Source organism: Opisthorchis viverrini (genome assembly GCF_000715545.1).
Source record: "Opisthorchis viverrini unplaced genomic scaffold opera_v5_150, whole genome shotgun sequence".
Taxonomy (NCBI): Eukaryota; Metazoa; Platyhelminthes; class Trematoda; order Opisthorchiida; family Opisthorchiidae; genus Opisthorchis; species Opisthorchis viverrini.
In genome coordinates this window covers 994,732-1,011,242 of record NW_008751806.1, presented here as the reverse complement: position 1 = coordinate 1,011,242, position 16,511 = coordinate 994,732, and the positions used below count along the sequence as shown (strand labels likewise).

The 16,511-nt window shown below is 43.9% G+C and overlaps 1 protein-coding gene across 1 annotated transcript in view; it reads right to left on the bottom strand.

Moving 5' to 3' along the window:
* Nucleotides 1-423: 423 nt before the first annotated feature.
* Nucleotides 424-16,511, bottom strand: part of T265_06894 (hypothetical protein) — a gene marked incomplete at both ends in the record, with an annotated part of 37,521 nt that continues 21,433 nt past the window's right edge. The window contains 2 exons of the mRNA XM_009172282.1: nucleotides 424-658; nucleotides 4,791-4,938. Of these exons, the coding sequence (XP_009170546.1) occupies nucleotides 527-658; nucleotides 4,791-4,938 (280 nt within the window). The remainder of the gene's footprint in view (nucleotides 659-4,790; nucleotides 4,939-16,511) is intronic.

Genomic DNA, 16,511 nt, shown 5'->3' with positions numbered 1-16,511 from the left:
CAAAGTCATACGGTTGAATAACCGACACCAAGAGTTTACAGTCCCGATAGTTGAACACTGACTTTTGAAAGTTTAAATCTGGAGTTCCTACTCCTGCAATTTGTTCAACAGCGCCAGTCTGAAGTGAAAAAAAAACATGGGAAGCTCTGAGGTTTGTTTATTCGGAACTGTGTTCACTAAGAAACAACATTAGATTTACTTTGATTCCTAGTGTACAGACAATGTTGGAACAAGACAAAAACCTCAAAATCGATAAGCAGTGAGTGCCGGTAAGTTCTGCGGTTTGCAGCATGTCATGTGCTTGAGAACCTAACCTGGATATTTATCTCATGGGTGGGAAAAAAACGTTCTTTCATATGTTTTGTGCATCCATTTTTGGATAACAAGACAAAAACCTCAAAATCGATAAGCAGTGAGTGCCGGTAAGTTCTGCGGTTTGCAGTGGAGCATGTGCTTGAGAACCTAACCTGGATATTTATCTCATGGGTGGGAAAAAAACGTTCTTTCATATGTTTTGTGCATCCATTCACTTTTTGGATAACTGACGTCCTGGGGCTGGATTATACTGTCGCGGTTTCGCGCTGGGTTGCGACTTGTGTGCCTGTGGAAAGGCATTCGGGTCTGTTAATCGTTGAACAACAGCATCATTGGACGGTTTCTACAACAGAAGGACAGGAATGAGGGAGGCGTTATGATATTCGTTGCCAGATATATCAGTTTCTCTAAACGGACATTTCACAGGTTTCGGAAATGGGAATCGGCAGATATTAGGACCTCCCGAATACGCATGCAGATAGCGAAATTCCCAAGAATACATGATTGGGGGTAAGATTTCAGTTGGCATTACTTGGTTCAATTCAGATTTCACCCAGTAAGTGTACGCACTCTTTGTAGACAAGCCAAGAGCACTGTACTTATGTTCCAACCTTGCTTGGAATCGAAAAGCGGCGTGCATTTTGCGAATCTCCAGGCTGATTAGAACTCGTTACTGTCACCGCTTCGGTCACCAATGGCTGACCAGAATTAAAATGAGCTAGAACCTAGACAGGATATTAACGCAACGTTTCGTTCAATTGGGGAATTCACATGACGAGATTACGTGTCGACTGGTTGTTCAACGGAATACTTCACATATGAAGGGTTCACTCATCGCGTGACTTATTCTCCTTTCTGAAGTACCACATCGTTGTGTTTATTCGGTGGAACTGTACTTGAGAGTCAAAGAAGTTACGTGAAAAGACTGATCACTGGAAAGGAATCTCAAAGTCGCATGAGAAAGAGACATGTTCGATTCGGTTAGTTCATAAAATGCGCACGTGAATCGCAGTGCTTTCTCAAAAACACACTAGATCTGATCATAGTTTGGGGCACCTTTGTAAAAGTACAAGCTTCCTAAGACGTAACGTCCGTGAGTAGACCAAATATACCGGCAACAATCAGCTCTTGGATTATGACGAACTCTACTTTGTGTGTGGAAGTGATTTCGCCGGGAATACTTGGAGCAAGGCTGCTCAATACCGTTAGACAGTCGGATAGCCTGATCTTATCTTCAAATATTGAACTTAATACCGACCCCAGTATTGCAAAGACTATCATTTCCTGGTCTCAACATCTAGCTAAGGTTCCACCACTGTTTTCGAGAAATACACTCACTAGCAAATCAATTTGGTTTTCACGAGAGACTCAACTGAATCTCTCGCGTTTATGATATTCTACACCTGAATGTGCAGCACACAGGCCACCTCACGATTCAGTTGACACGATATTCGAGATATCGCAGTATATTTTCATGAAGGAAACTATTCACAAGGTTCAAGTAGAACATAAAGTTGACGGAAACTCGGGGACTGCGCCTACCTGATGAGCCCCAAGAAGGGTGAAACGGGTCGTGGGCTGTCGAAGAGTTTCCACTACTGTTGTTCACTGAGCTTATGTCGGGTGAGGTTGGCTAAGGATACGGGGTCAATACCGAAGAGAACAAACCACTTTGAGGTGACGCTCGGACGTGTTTTATTCAGTGCTGTCTAAACATGTAGGCATCTTATTCTTGATACGAAAACGGCTTCTTGTAATCAAGTCCCTACCCTTTCTCAAACCTTTCCTCCTGTTTCATTCCACTTTTTACTAAAACTCCCCCTCTCCTCGTGGTTGTGTGACAGTTCAGCACCAATGTTTTTTTATTGGTATTTTGCCGTCACTGGTGATGATGCAGCACTGGTCGGTTTAGGTGCATGGATTCCTTCTGACAAAGCGGTCGGCCACGAGTGTGCAAAATCCGCATTCATCTCAACGAATAAAAAAGGGTTCGAACGGTTGGCTAATAGCCTGGCAAAACCGGCCTAGTTGCCAGGTAAAATCACTTTGGTGTAAAAGACAGACAGTTAATGACGGAATCCAATCACCGTCCTAGCTAGTCTGCTGTCAGATGCTCGTATGCGCAGGAACCATTATTTTCATCATCATCATCATCATCATCATCATCATCATCATCATCATCATCATCATCATCATCATCATCATCATCATCATCATCATCATCATCATCATCATCATCATCATAGTCACCGACAGCATGGTATCAGTGTTCAACACCAATGCTTCACTGCCTTACGGTTGTACGTGAGCTGGGTAACTGTCAGGGCGCCAAACCTAGACAAGAGGACGATTAGGGTCCTCAACCAAAGATTTTGGCTCTAAAGCCAAACCGCAAGGCAGCGGTGTTTGGTTGGAAATGCAAATACATTACCATTTCTACGAAACTAGTCGCTACATGTTCCAACCTCCAACCTGGAGGGCCAGAAGACTGTGTTTGTCAGACCTCTAACATTTGACCAACCTGGTATGAGAGACTCTGTGAGTGTCACGGGGACACTCCCCAGTATAGCTCAATAGATCGCCGAGGTACGCAAACCGTCACACCACGGTAAGGTGCAGTCTCTTCGTGTCGATATCACAAAAGCAATATTTTGCCCGGCAGTTGATAACAAACCCCTGCACGCACTGAACAGTTTAATATACTTAGGAAACGTGCGCAAAACTCTATGAAACAAGCAAACCTGCCTCAAAAAAAGAATGAGGCACAAGGCCCAGTTTGTTTTAGTCGCCCACTGATAAAATGCTGATAAAAATTTTTGTACCCAGCTGGGCATTGATCACCACCGATAGACGGTTAATTGCCGACCGATGGGCTTAACATTCAGGCCGATTTTGTTGTGTAAGATTAGTCAGCCCCCGGTAACTAAATCAGCATTAGGCTTCTGTCCAGCGGATGAATCCCGAATGCTTGAAATACGACATCACTGTTACAGTCTTGAAGATGGTACAGAAAACTGACCTGTTGCACAATATACATGGCACCATGAACGTATGAAATTCACTCGTGATGTCAACTTTTTGGTCCACCAACCGAGGATCATCCCTCATCGAGGGATCTGCTTTCCTCAATCCGCTTAGTCTGTTATTGGACTGGGACTTCCTAAGGTCACAGTCAGTGACTTAAAATTGTGGGCTCTCTGCGTACTTATGGCACTTTCATGCGTGGCACATGGTACTGAGTGTACATTTTTGCCATTTAATCTTACACCAGACCTAGTATGACGGATACTTTGTGCCTGATGTTCGAGTCTTGACTGTGCTAGCGCTTATCGCGCCTCGTCCTTTTGTCCTTTCTTCGGTTGTTGGTCTTTACACTCGCGTTTTCATAGCAAATTTTCATATACGTTGGGTTTCATCTCATCTGACTAGAACTGTTGATGACGACTTCGACTGAACTGTTTCTCTCCCCTATCTCATATTCTCCTGTTACCCTTTCGCATTCGTCGCTTGCATTTACTTATTATGTTTGAGACCATGCTCTTCAAAAATAAATGATAATGATAGGAATCCTCCGAGCTTAAACTTGAGATTCTGAATGGGTTTCTAGCAGAAGCTGGAAAAGTGCAGGAAAGTTGGCTTTCAAGCATAGATAGGCATCAGTTTGAAGGCCACACCGAAATTGAAAATCACCAAATCTCCTCATACTACCATCAATCAATAAGTAGCTCAAAGGAAGAATATTTTCACAACACGAGTGAAACTTCCTCTGAGAACTCGTTACTTGAGGGTTCAGTCAACAGGTGACCATGTGATGTGGATTCCATGACTTAAGGTCGAGTGGCGCTCTATCTTTTCTGCTTAGCCACACTACTGGAAGGGAAATCACAGGCTCGAGTCTCCCTGGGGTTTCGTGAGATGCGCACTGGTGGTGAGTCGGAATAAGCATGAATCTACGGCACAGTGCTCCTTAGCTTTCCAGAGTAGATTGACTTCACAAACAGGACAACTGACACATCCCAAATCTCCTGACACCACTACTAATCCATAAGTAGGTCAGAGGAAGAATTAACTTCACCCGATATGTGAAACTCCCAGCTGAGACGTCGTTGCTCGGGGGGCAGTCAACACGTGTGACTGCATGATGTGGATCCTGTGAGAAAGGCTGTGCCTTTTCTAAGTGCGAGTTATTCACACTGCTGATCAGCCGCCCGTGGCCGAACGGTTAAGTGTTCAAACTACTAGCCGGGAGGTCGCGGGTTCGAGACTCTCCGGAGTTTCGTGAGATGCGCACCGCTGATGATTCCCAATAAGGATGAAACAGCTGCACAATGCTTCTCGGCTTTTCAGCATAGATTTGCTTCCCTCACAGGATGAAATCTCCACAAAAAACTTAAATCTATAAGTAGCTCAGTGGAAGATTATACTTCAGCAAAACCATTGAGTGCGCAACATGACATTTAAAAAAACGCGCTCACTGTGGCATTTCGTAGTTGTGGCGAGATGCAGGACAACTTCTGTTTTACTTCCGCTATCGCGTCCTCCTTCTCCATCCCGTTCATTCTTCCATAGACTGGACCAAGATATTCTTCAACAAACACAAGGAATGCCTTGAAATCGATTCCCCTGTGAGGACATGAAAGTAGGTAATTCAGAATGTGAGCAAAGTGTGACTTATCTGACCTTTCAATGTAATCGATTCTATTGACACTAGCCTGGTTGACGGTGGTTGGCGTAAGCTACCCTGGCCTTCTCAATTCAAAGGTTAATTGCATCTCCACTCACCCCCGGAACTTATACAACTGCCTGGGAAAATAATTTTATCTACCACGCATGAGGTGTGGCTTTGTTCCCACCCAGTCTTGTGGCCGGGAGGTAGAATTATTTCAGATTGTTTGCATCTGTGTTTGAAGGAGATAAATACTGCCCGCACACTCACTGCCTGTGAGCAAAAGTCCCGGGATCACTTCGACCCTCGAGATTTCAAAGGAAGGCAAAGAAATTTCAAGGCGCACTTCAAGGTTGAAGACGAAGGGTGAGAGAGACAGCAGGCTTGTCTTACAACGGTGGATGTGGTGAACTCAGATGAGAACTTGCTGTACGCTTGTATGTGCTCACAGGACTTTGCATACAGTTCCATCATAGTGCATGTAAACTTGATCGCCAGATATTGCAAAGGTTTTTGACGATCAAGAAAAATGACCAATTTGGGACGTCTGAACGAGTGGCACTGCTCAGTGTAAAGAAATAGCCGAACTTCCTTGGCCAAGCGTGATTATTACGAGTTTGTCTCTCCGGATAATCGATCAATCTGCGCAAAGTAGTGATATAGAGCACCCCAGATGCGCAAACTATCAGGCTAGTGCCATGATGGTTTCTGTATTACATCCTGGTGCCGTTTTTTGAAGGCCAAAATCATATTCGACGCCGGCCATTCCAGTGGCCTCTTATTTCCGCCCCAACTCTTTCCGAGCAGGATCGTCTGACTGTCCACCAAGACCATCCCGAACGGACACTTTGTCACTTTGGTGAAACGGGTTTTTTCCTTGATTTTTTTTTNATTCCAGTGGCCTCTTATTTCCGCCCCAACTCTTTCCCAGCAGGATCGTCAGACTGTCCACCAAGACTTCGTCATCTTTTAAGAGTGCCGGGTGCAGGCCATCCCGAACGGACACTTTGTCACTTTGGTGAAACGGTTTTTTCCCTGAATTTTCTTTGTTGATGCCAAGCTGGCGTCTGTATGCGTTTTTGCATGAGCCGAACTTCTCTTCACTCCATGAAACAGAGTCAAATTTCTGGATTGTAAAGCATACATGTGTTGTATATGGCGCAGCACGCACTTTAAGGTGCACATTTGTCCCTCTCAGACAACCCACAATATCCTCTCACCGGAGAGCGATCCATAATGCTTCTCTGTTCTCTAAACCCAAGGACAAACGGAGCACAGGTTGCTTTGTTAGCATTTCTATTGTGTTCACTAGATTGAGGAGTAAATCAGTAATGCTCCCCATCCTCCTGAATAGATAAACTTTTCCTGAATAAACCACACCCAGAATGTCCATGCGAGACAGGACTTTTTCAGCACTACGAATTAAACTGATTTCACGATAACTGTCTTTCTTTATCCTTTGGAATAATGGCGTCGTGATGACATGCCCGTAGTTCTCAACTTCGTATGTGGAATAGAAAAACTCCATTTTTGGTGCATAGTCTACCATTTCTGTGGATCGTCTTGTGTTCACAAAACTTTGGGGCTTCAAACTTGTTGCTCCTTTTTTCATGTTCGTTGTGGCGTTTGAATGAGTTGATTCCATTCGGTCTCTTGGACTAACAGTGAGATTCTCGCCGGCCGAAAAATCTTAGACTCCAATGCCCCAAAGAACTTTTCAGTAGGACGGTAAACTATGTTTTTCCCATCTGTCCCGTTTGAACTTCTTGTGTCCCTTGCCTCGGTTCGTCTTCTGTCGTATGATTGGTCGATTGAGTAGCCTCCTTATGTGCTGCATTGCATTCAGAGTGTGTAAAGCCTAGCCGTATCATTCAATGCTTTTCTGTCGTGTGTGATTTTCCCTTGTTGTCGATCCTGTACATTTTGATGGGCTTCAATTAACCCAGCTGAATTTCTCTCTGTCTTTCTTTCCGTTGACTTCTTGCTTTTCTCGTGAGTCTTCTTTCTTGTTGGCTTCGGAGTTCTTCTGTCTTCAGTGGTTGAAATGACTTGTCAGAAATCACTGTATTACAGTTTCTCAACCCTATTCCCAGGTATGATTGTCTGGCACCCTTCTAGCTTTGCTGTGTAGGTCGGGTTGCATCTTAGTTTCACCAATCCCATGACAAACATTTATTGGATAATCGTTTCCTTGGGACGTGTTATGTATGCGCATCTGTTCATTGGCTTCCATATTTTCGATCTGCCTGAATCGCATTCAGAGCTGAACTGAAGCAACTGAACGATCAATAACCGTCTATGTTGAGGGGAATATCTATTGCAAGACGGTTGATAGAAAAGGACTCTCTCTCTCACTTGATGGAAGTGAATAGGCCTCAGGCAGACGTGCAGACGCTTTTTCCTTGGAATTTTTCTGTTTTGACTGTGTTATGATGCTACTGGACGCTATCATATGGGCAACACAGTCACGTGAGCTTGGCTGATTTTTATGTAGCCTAGAATATTGATCGACCAGATGCCTAATCAGCACACACAAGCAGTGATGTGTAAATGACGTCCAGATTTCTCTAGTTTGAATGCTGCACGTTACTCCACAAAGTAAATGATAACATCAGATAAAACGTGCCAACTTGTATGGAAAAGCCTTTCCAAAAATGGTAAAAAAACTGCAGTTTCCGCTAATGACTATTCTAAACAATATAGTGACTTCGAGAAATACACTCATTTGCAAATCAATTTGGTTTTCGCGAGAGATTCAACTGAATCTCTCGTTTATGATATCCTACAACTGAATGTGCTACACACAGGCCGTCTCCTAATTCAGTTTGCACGATGCTCGAGATATCGCAGTATAGTTTCACAAAGGAAACTACTCACAAGTGGGTTGTCGAAGAGTTTTCAGCAACCTCGTGAGTAGTCTTCTTTATGAAAATGTAGTGACCCTTTCAGCAAACACATCACCATCTACTCGTCTTCATTGTGTGCTTGCGTAGTTGGAGTTCACTAGCAACAACCATGATCTGACCAAGATAAAGCTACGGTTGCTTAAATTCTCCACTGAAAAATTGCCCTTCTGGTCCGAAACGTGACGTGTCCAATCAGTCTTGTAGTTGGTGACTCACCACGTAAGTATAGAGAGCGTTTGTAAACAGTACCATCCTACCATGTGTCTGATGTTACCGAGCCTCGTATTCTCATGTCGCTAAACTTGTTTTCGGACTTTCTCAACTCAGTAACTTTTCTAGCAATGATGGTTGGTTTTCTCACCAAGCGAGATAGTTGACAAGCTCAGCGAGCCAACAGTTACCCACCTGAGCTCTCAATGTATCCGCATATTACACATTCCTATATGCTTCTACAACAGATCTAGTTGTTTACTCCCCCAGTCATTTTCTGTGTTTGAATGTGGTTTATTGATAAGAACCCTTAGTAATCGACTGCTGCCTCAATTCGAATTACTTCAGTTCCACAGCAATCTCATTGTTTATCCCGGTCATGTGCGTGTTTTCTAGTCATTAGGAGAAATTTAGAAAGAGGATACGGGCTGCCACAAACCGTACATTTTCGCTTGTGTCCTATATTGCAAACGGGAAAATATTTCCAGGTCGATAAGCTCGGAATGATATATGATCAAAGGAAATCTAACGTGGACCGAATAAAGGAAACAAAAAGCTGGGTTGGTAAGAAAGTGTGTTGCGAACAAACAAACAGCGAAATGTATCATCATTCTGAGAAAAAAGGAAAAACGATTGATCCGAGTTCATCTGACCTCCAATTCATCACATGTGTAACGTAATCCATATTTATTATAGAATTATCATAATCCTGCAAAGTTGATACCAGCGTAACGGTGATACTACTAATGGAGGGGCATGCGAGTAGTATGTTCTCTCGTAAATTCACTTTGCGTCTGTGGAAAAGTCAGATCTCTTACGGAAATTGTGGATCCGCTCTGTAGCATCTGCTTGCAATAGAATAACAGTCAATTAATATCAAGGGAAGTTCGAAAAGACGCCTTCAAGGAGGTGGATACTCAGTTTTATGAACAAGATGCAAATGAGAGTTTTGCTTTCCTGTCCAATAGTCTTAACTGTTCAGTTGGCATTTTCTAATACACAACTCCGCAGCCAAGACCTTCTCCCTTTCACCAGAAAACTGGCATATCGACTACCTCAGGTCAATAGACATCTACGATTAGCTGCGAAATTTAAACAATCAAACGATGATATTCCAATGTTTGTTACTGCCGGAAAAGCGAAGTTTTATCTAAGAAACGACCTGATAGCAGTGGTCTTTAAGATGTAACACCCCATTTAGGTGCTAAGCTGTCATGCCATTCGAAGGAAGTGTTAGGAATGAGGTAGATCCGGGTTACCCAACCATAAACAGAAGCTGAGGTTTGGTTCTCAATTTAACTCCCGGGTTGTGTCGAAAACGTTGGTTCTGCTTCCACCTGGCCTGTTCTATCAAGGACACATCTCCATCATCCAAGGATGCATCGGTTCACGTGGCCTTCCACTCAGAGTATGACGGACGTCCTTCCTTGTTGATTGCCCCTTGTTTCATGAAGTAGAAATCAGAAGCAAATGATAAACAGCTAGTTTCATCTAGATCAAGCAAGACGTGAAAATCACCTGATCACTTTTACGATATGCAAAACGTGGCCCATCAGGAAGACCTGGAGATAAGCTTCTACATCTTTCAGACGGTTTGTTCAAGGCCAAACCACTTCCTTCACCAATTGGTCGTCACTTTTTCACTCAGCCATGAATTACTGACTACAAGCCACATAAATTTCGTTGCATACTTTGTCGATTGCAGTGCACTTAGTCAGTGTTAGCTGCCGAAAATATGAAACGTTTCTTGAAAGCTTGTCTGCCAGTGTTGCTGAAAGACATTTACAAACTCATCTGCATCAGGTGGAGAACCGGCAGTTCACACTTTGACTGAGCTAAATCTACGTTGTGAAACAGCCCATATATTTGATCGCCATTCAGGCGCAAAAATATGCCACAGTAGACTAGGGTCGGGAGATTTCCACTATGGTCCGTTCTGGAAGGTCACTACATGTTCCACAATCCAACTACCAACGAAGTTTGACCAGACAAACAAAGGTTGTCCTCCAATCGAGCACCAAATTTCATAGTTGGTTGTGAACTACGAACCTTGAATAAGGCGATAAGATTTTCATCCATACCAAATACATGACTTTGATCACCACCGGGCTGCGTGGGCTGGACAGATGAGTATTCGCATTCCCAACAAAAACAACTTTGATGCATGTGCGAACACGTTCACCCGTTCAGATGTGAAAATTCAGATACGTCCCGCATGCGCTGGTGGGATAGTGGTAACAGGTTGGCCTCGCATGTCAGGTATCCGGAGTTCAAACCCCGGCACGGCCATTGCTGATGAGCTCCAACAAGAGCGAAACTCGAGTCCAGTGGTATGGATTCAAATGAATAAATGCGCCAGGATAGGAGGACGACTGTTCAAAACGAGAGTGATGTGAAACTGACCGCCTGCCTTGCACCGATACAGACAAGCAAGTCTGAGCTGGCGAACTTACCGGGGCCAACAGGGAGTGCAGTACGACCGACTTTTGACTTGTGCACCGGAAAGATTTCGTCACAATCCGAGGGGACACTGGGGAACCGGGATGAAACTTATGGATGCTAGCTGCTCAGCTGGACGAACGGCCGCCTGTTCAGCAACCAATAAAAACACATGTGACTTATCCCGGGTTCGAACTCTACCTGGTGTAAAGTCGATTTGTATCAGAAGTTGTGTAATAATGTCCATGTTTTTTTTCACTTTAACAGGTACGAACCTGTCACTGGACTCTTACTACGATGCAAGCTGTCACACGTCCATTCTTGAGGAAACGTGTACGACCGACTTTTTCTTTATGAGGGTTCCAAATGAGGGAATTCTCAAGAGGTGTTCCATGTCAACCAAGCAGAGAGTGCTGCGTGAACCAGACAGATAAGAGCAAATGAGTGGAACAAGATCGGGGGACGACCACAGTTGAGCGTTACACTAACGAGAGTTTACATCTCAGAATCAGAACCGAATTACATTCACTTGCATACCAATTCGGTTTTCACTAGAAGCCGAACTAAATTGCTCATTTATGATGTTTATCTGCAAGCGAGTGTGCTGCACCTCTCCGTGTTTCAATTGATCGAAAAAATTTCATCCACTTTATGAGTAGTATATTACGTTTATACAATCGAATAGTGTTTTTGCCACCTTCATTTCAAACTCTCCGTGGGAAAGGCTGTGCGATTCAGTGCGATTCAACAAAATTTACCGCGTGCATTATCAGGTTTTCGGTAACCATATACACATCTGCCGCTTTCGAATATCCTCGAGAAGGTGTATTCTACTTGTATCGTACAAAGAAGCGTGATTAACAAACTTGTCTACACTGCTGAAGTGCTCCCATTACAACAGGAGACAGATTCAAGGTTTTTCCTGCGTGACTGCACTCAGAAGGAACATTATTCCAGGAAAAGAAACGGGAATAATCAAGTAAGTAAAGTTACAAGCGAGACACTTTCAAAGATATTGATCAGCTGAATGCTTACGGACCACAGTTGCTTGTGTGCTATACACGTGGCAGATGCAGGCGATTAGCTGAATTTATCGTTCGGCGCTCAACAGTGTACGCTCATGACACTGATCTCTGGCGGTTGTTCCAAAAGTCCAGTGACTGAGAGGTACGTCGTTCTTAAAAGCTGCAAGTAACACCCAACATTTTCAACCACTTACCCAGCTGATATTTAGCAGGCGCCATGTTGACAGAATCTAGTAAAACTTTGCTTGCTTCTTCTACTGCCCGATATTAGGATCAATACATACGTCAAAAATTCAAACTGAATGAAGCCCTCGTTCAATACTATTCACTCTTCCCCTAACGCCCTAAAAACTACGTCAATGAGTCCTAATTGGTACACATATTTCAGAGGAGTTCAGCTTCCAAATATCCCGATACAGTGCAAGATATATCAAGAGTCTACACTTCGAAATTGATCCTGCTCAGTTTCCAAACCTAGCAGATATCATATGGAAGGCCAACATGTTTGTTGTAATCATTAGATGTCCAAAATCACAGGTAAGAGGTCACGCTAACAGTGCTTAGAATTTGATCAGTAGGGATGACAATAAGTTAACAGTTTGAGGGACGACAGCGAAGGTAAAAATGACCCTCTTTTTGCTCTAGACGTAACACCACTTGGCAAAACATTTGGTTCTTTTTGATGCACCGTCGCGCAGGGCGAAAGGCCGTCTGACTCTCATGAACTTAATTTTCCAGGGGGCGGATGGGAAAGGCAAAAAGATTGACGGAAACTCGAGTGCTACGCCTACCTGATGAGCCCCAAGAAGGGAGAAATCGGTCGTGGGCTGCCGAAGAGTTTTCAGCCACCTTGTGAGTAGTTTCCTTTGTGAAAACTGGACAACCGTTTTGCAGCCCACTCTGTTGAAGATCATTATGCAAGAGAGGTTCAACTGACATTCACCTGAGTAGCCTGATAATACCAAGCTAGTTTGCCAATATGGATAAACCCAGTAAAGTGCATCATACTTATAAGTCAAAAGTTCGTCGAGAGATGGACCTAACCCTGCGGTTTGTGACTCCCCAAAATAGTTCAAAGCGTCCAAAAATTACCTGAAGCCTACACATTTACCAAGACTACTTCATGTAACAGTTGGCATGGTTTTTGATTTTCGAGATATCGCACCTCATTTTCCGCACGTAAAAACTATTCATGCGTCCAATGAAAGGTGACAAAGATTTGGGAATACGCCTAACTGATGAGCCTCAAGAATTGTGGGCAAAGCAGGTCATTAGGTGTCGCAGACTTTTCAGCAACCTTTGAGCTCGGACAGCGTACTACGATATCTAGGCTACCGTACCCACTGAAACATGAGACAGATTTGCGCAGCACATTAAGTCACAAACAAGACATCCAGCTGGATTTAAATGAGTCCCTCGTGAAAACCAAATTGATGCCCAAATTTCGTTTAGTGGAACGTAAGATTGACTCGGAGACCGCGCCTACCTGAAGAGCCTCGAGATATATGCGAGTGGCTGAAGAGTCTGCAACAACGTTGATTCCGTGACTTGCTTTTTGCTAAATACTACAACTAGATTAGCCAACAACCGTGGGTAGTTCTAATTTGGAAATTGCGACCAACCGCGATTGGACTTCTCCGTTTACTATATCGATAAATACCGTAATAAATCTCCTGATTTGAAAGCTGACAACAGACCTTAGCACCGAATACAACAAAAATACTACACTCTTAAACAGAATATCACTTTAGTTTTACCACTACAATTCAAATTTCCGCCAGCTCCGCTTCTACACCCTCATCCTCCTTTTGACAGCGTGTGTCATTCGTTCCCAAAGCTTAATATTTCAAATGCAATTTCCGGTTATTGATTGTCGTCATCACGGATACGTATACCGGAATTTGGGTGAGTGCCCTGGGCAAACGTGACAGCTATAAATGGGGTCTTGAGTGTTTTATTATCAACATAGCCAGCGCCACCTAGATGTTGGCCACACACGCAGATGAAACGGAAATAAAATGCAGTTTTTGCTGTTCTTGATGGCGTTATCATGTGACAACTCACCGCGCAAACCATTGGGAGGGGGAGCTATTCCTCTCTGGAAGAAACAATTACTGCTGGTGAAATTCTAAATTGAAACAGGCACAGTTCACGCAGAGTTGTCATGGTTTCGTAGCACGGATGTGTGCGCATTTAGGATGTTTGCGGGGCCTACTTGGGAGAAGATTAACCAGTAAGCGGTTTAAAGTCAAGACGATGTTATGAATACAAAACCAAGCCATAACTGTTGTTCATGTAAGAGCCATTTTGAATACGAAATCGCGTTTTCGATGCATTATACGGTACTGACAGCTTAGTTGAAATGCATGATACTACTATCGTCTGTGCAGCAACTTGTTCATGAGGTTCGCAACAACAGCGAAACTCTGTTCAGACACCAAGGATACAACTTGTACGGTGAGGGATTCGCCTGGAAACTAGCCGGATCTCTCGTTCCTGATGTCCTAGAGCAACTAAATGTGCTGCACCAGGCCGTCGCTTTTTCATTTGGCATGATATTCGTGATATTGTGGTAAATTTTGTAGAAGCAATGCACTACTCATAAGGTTGCTGAAACTCTTCGGGCACCAGGCCGTCGCTTTTTCATTTGGCATGATATTCGTGATATTGTGGTAAATTTTGTAGAAGCAATGCACTACTCATAAGGTTGCTGAAAACTCTTCGGTAGCGCACGACCGGTTCCGCCCTTCTTGGGGCTCATCAGGTAGGTCAATCTGCAAATTTTCGCCAACGTTATTTTTTCTTTGAACTCAACTTGCACGAAATTCGACCTATGCACTAATCTGCATACCAATTCGATATTGACGGATACTCACCAGCTTGATCCCTTGTTTATGATGTTCTCCACTTAAAAAAAGGCTCGGGAACCGCACATAACTGATGGGCTCTAAGAAGTGTGAAAGCGGTCGCGGGCAGTCGAGGGGTTTACAGCAACCTTATGAGTAGTGTATTAGGTCTATACCGGGGATACAGGTTTCAAGGTCACGTGGATAGCTAGGGCCAGCTGAAAAAAAAACAAAATTTTATCTCGAACTGAAAATGAGCGTCTTTTTGAAGACTCGTTAACTGATGGTTTTGCAGCTCGACACATGTCAGCCCTTTCCGGCTATTAAGTCTGGGACATCACGTTGGGTGACGGGTTTTCGCCCCTGGTAAATTCGATTTCATGTGTTGTCCGATTCAGAGAGTCATCCGACCGGTGAAAACAGTCATTTTATGTACTTTGCTTACTGCGCAATTACCCGATTCTCTACCTCCACCTCCTTTGGAATAGAACCGAAGAGTCTTATAATGCCTTCTGTGAACACGTCGTTGGAATAGAACTGACGACGAATGAGTCACCAGTCTGATGTGAGTCGAATTTGATCAAGTTAGTGTCCTCTGGAGCACTAGGGCATGTACTAAGTGTTACAATGATCAGAAGCTAGTTCGAAGGAGCCCGCTATGTTCTCCTTTGTTCTTACACTTGCCTTTTTATAACACGTCAAATAAAGAAGCGAATTTTCTGTCGTCCGTGACCAAGAAGTTCACATGAAGAGTAAAACAAACGGCAGGGACCGGACAGTTACCGTCTGGTTGTTCGAGATGACCAGGTAACCAAGAAAGCGAGCTGATCCAGTGTGCTTGTACGACCTTCTCACGATGGATATGCACGGCCTACATCCCAGTACTTACAAGACCGAATAAGAGCGGAATTCGGGTTCAGAATTTGTCGCTTCTGTGTAAACGAAATAGAATCAGAGCAGTAGGGCTGTAACACTGAGTAAATAAGTCTAAACATCTCACAACCATCTGAGAGTAGACAACCACTTCAGCTAGACGACCGTGAAAGGTGTTTCTGTGGCGGTTTGCGTGTCTCACAAGCAAGTACACCACTCACAACACCCTTTTTACAGTCATTCAAATTTAAACCCTCCAGAATACCAGGAATCACTTCACGTAACACAGCATGACACTCAGTTTAGTTTGTACTGTGTGCGACAGCGCCTCAGCGCAACTGCAATCTTGATTACCCGTAGGCCGAAAGGTCACTGATACTCAAGAGGATTTCCGCATCAAAGGTGGCGCATACGGTAACTGGTTTGTTTTGAGCCACCTAGGTAGGCTACAGTCATCTCTTAACCACTTAGGGTGATATCCTGGCGGCGCTTTTGTGTTGCGTTCCTAACTGGACGTGTGTTCGATCACCCTGTGATTGGCAAAAAAGTATTTTAGTCGGAACAGACTTTCGGTCATGATTGGGTATTCGCTTAGGTCGTTACAATGATCGCTCATCAGCCTGTGTCCTGATTGGTTCAACTTTGTGTAACCTTTGGACTCATCCTGTCCTAAATTCATCCATTGGTCGATGCTCGAATGAGTCTTGCTCTCGACCATTCTGTATTCTTCCTTGAAGTCATACCATTTTGACAAAGGTAGCAGCACTCTCGAGTACCGAGGAATGGATGATAGCAGTCAACGTTGAGGTTAAAGATCATGGACCAATCAAAACATTGGCTAAGGGACCAAATTAGAGAAGTGTCCATTTCAACACGCACACATTAACTCGAAACGGGAAGCTGCTGACGCACCTCCACGTCCCCCTAGGTACATGATGGCTTCACCTTGGTGAGTGATGGAACGTGATAGGATTATATAACTCACCAACCCCCCCCCCCCCCCCCCCCGGACAATCGATTCATTGATTTTTCTCATCCTCTATACTTGGAAAGGGACCGAACATGCGCAGGCGACGAAATTCGGTGTATACACTTCCGATTTCACCAGTATTTTGCTTCTCCTCATTTCACTTTGTCTCCTTTCAACAACCATCCTCACCATAACGATAATTTTGGTCCTAAAATAACCAAAACTCTCCTGACACTCCGTTTTCAGTCACATTTCATAACC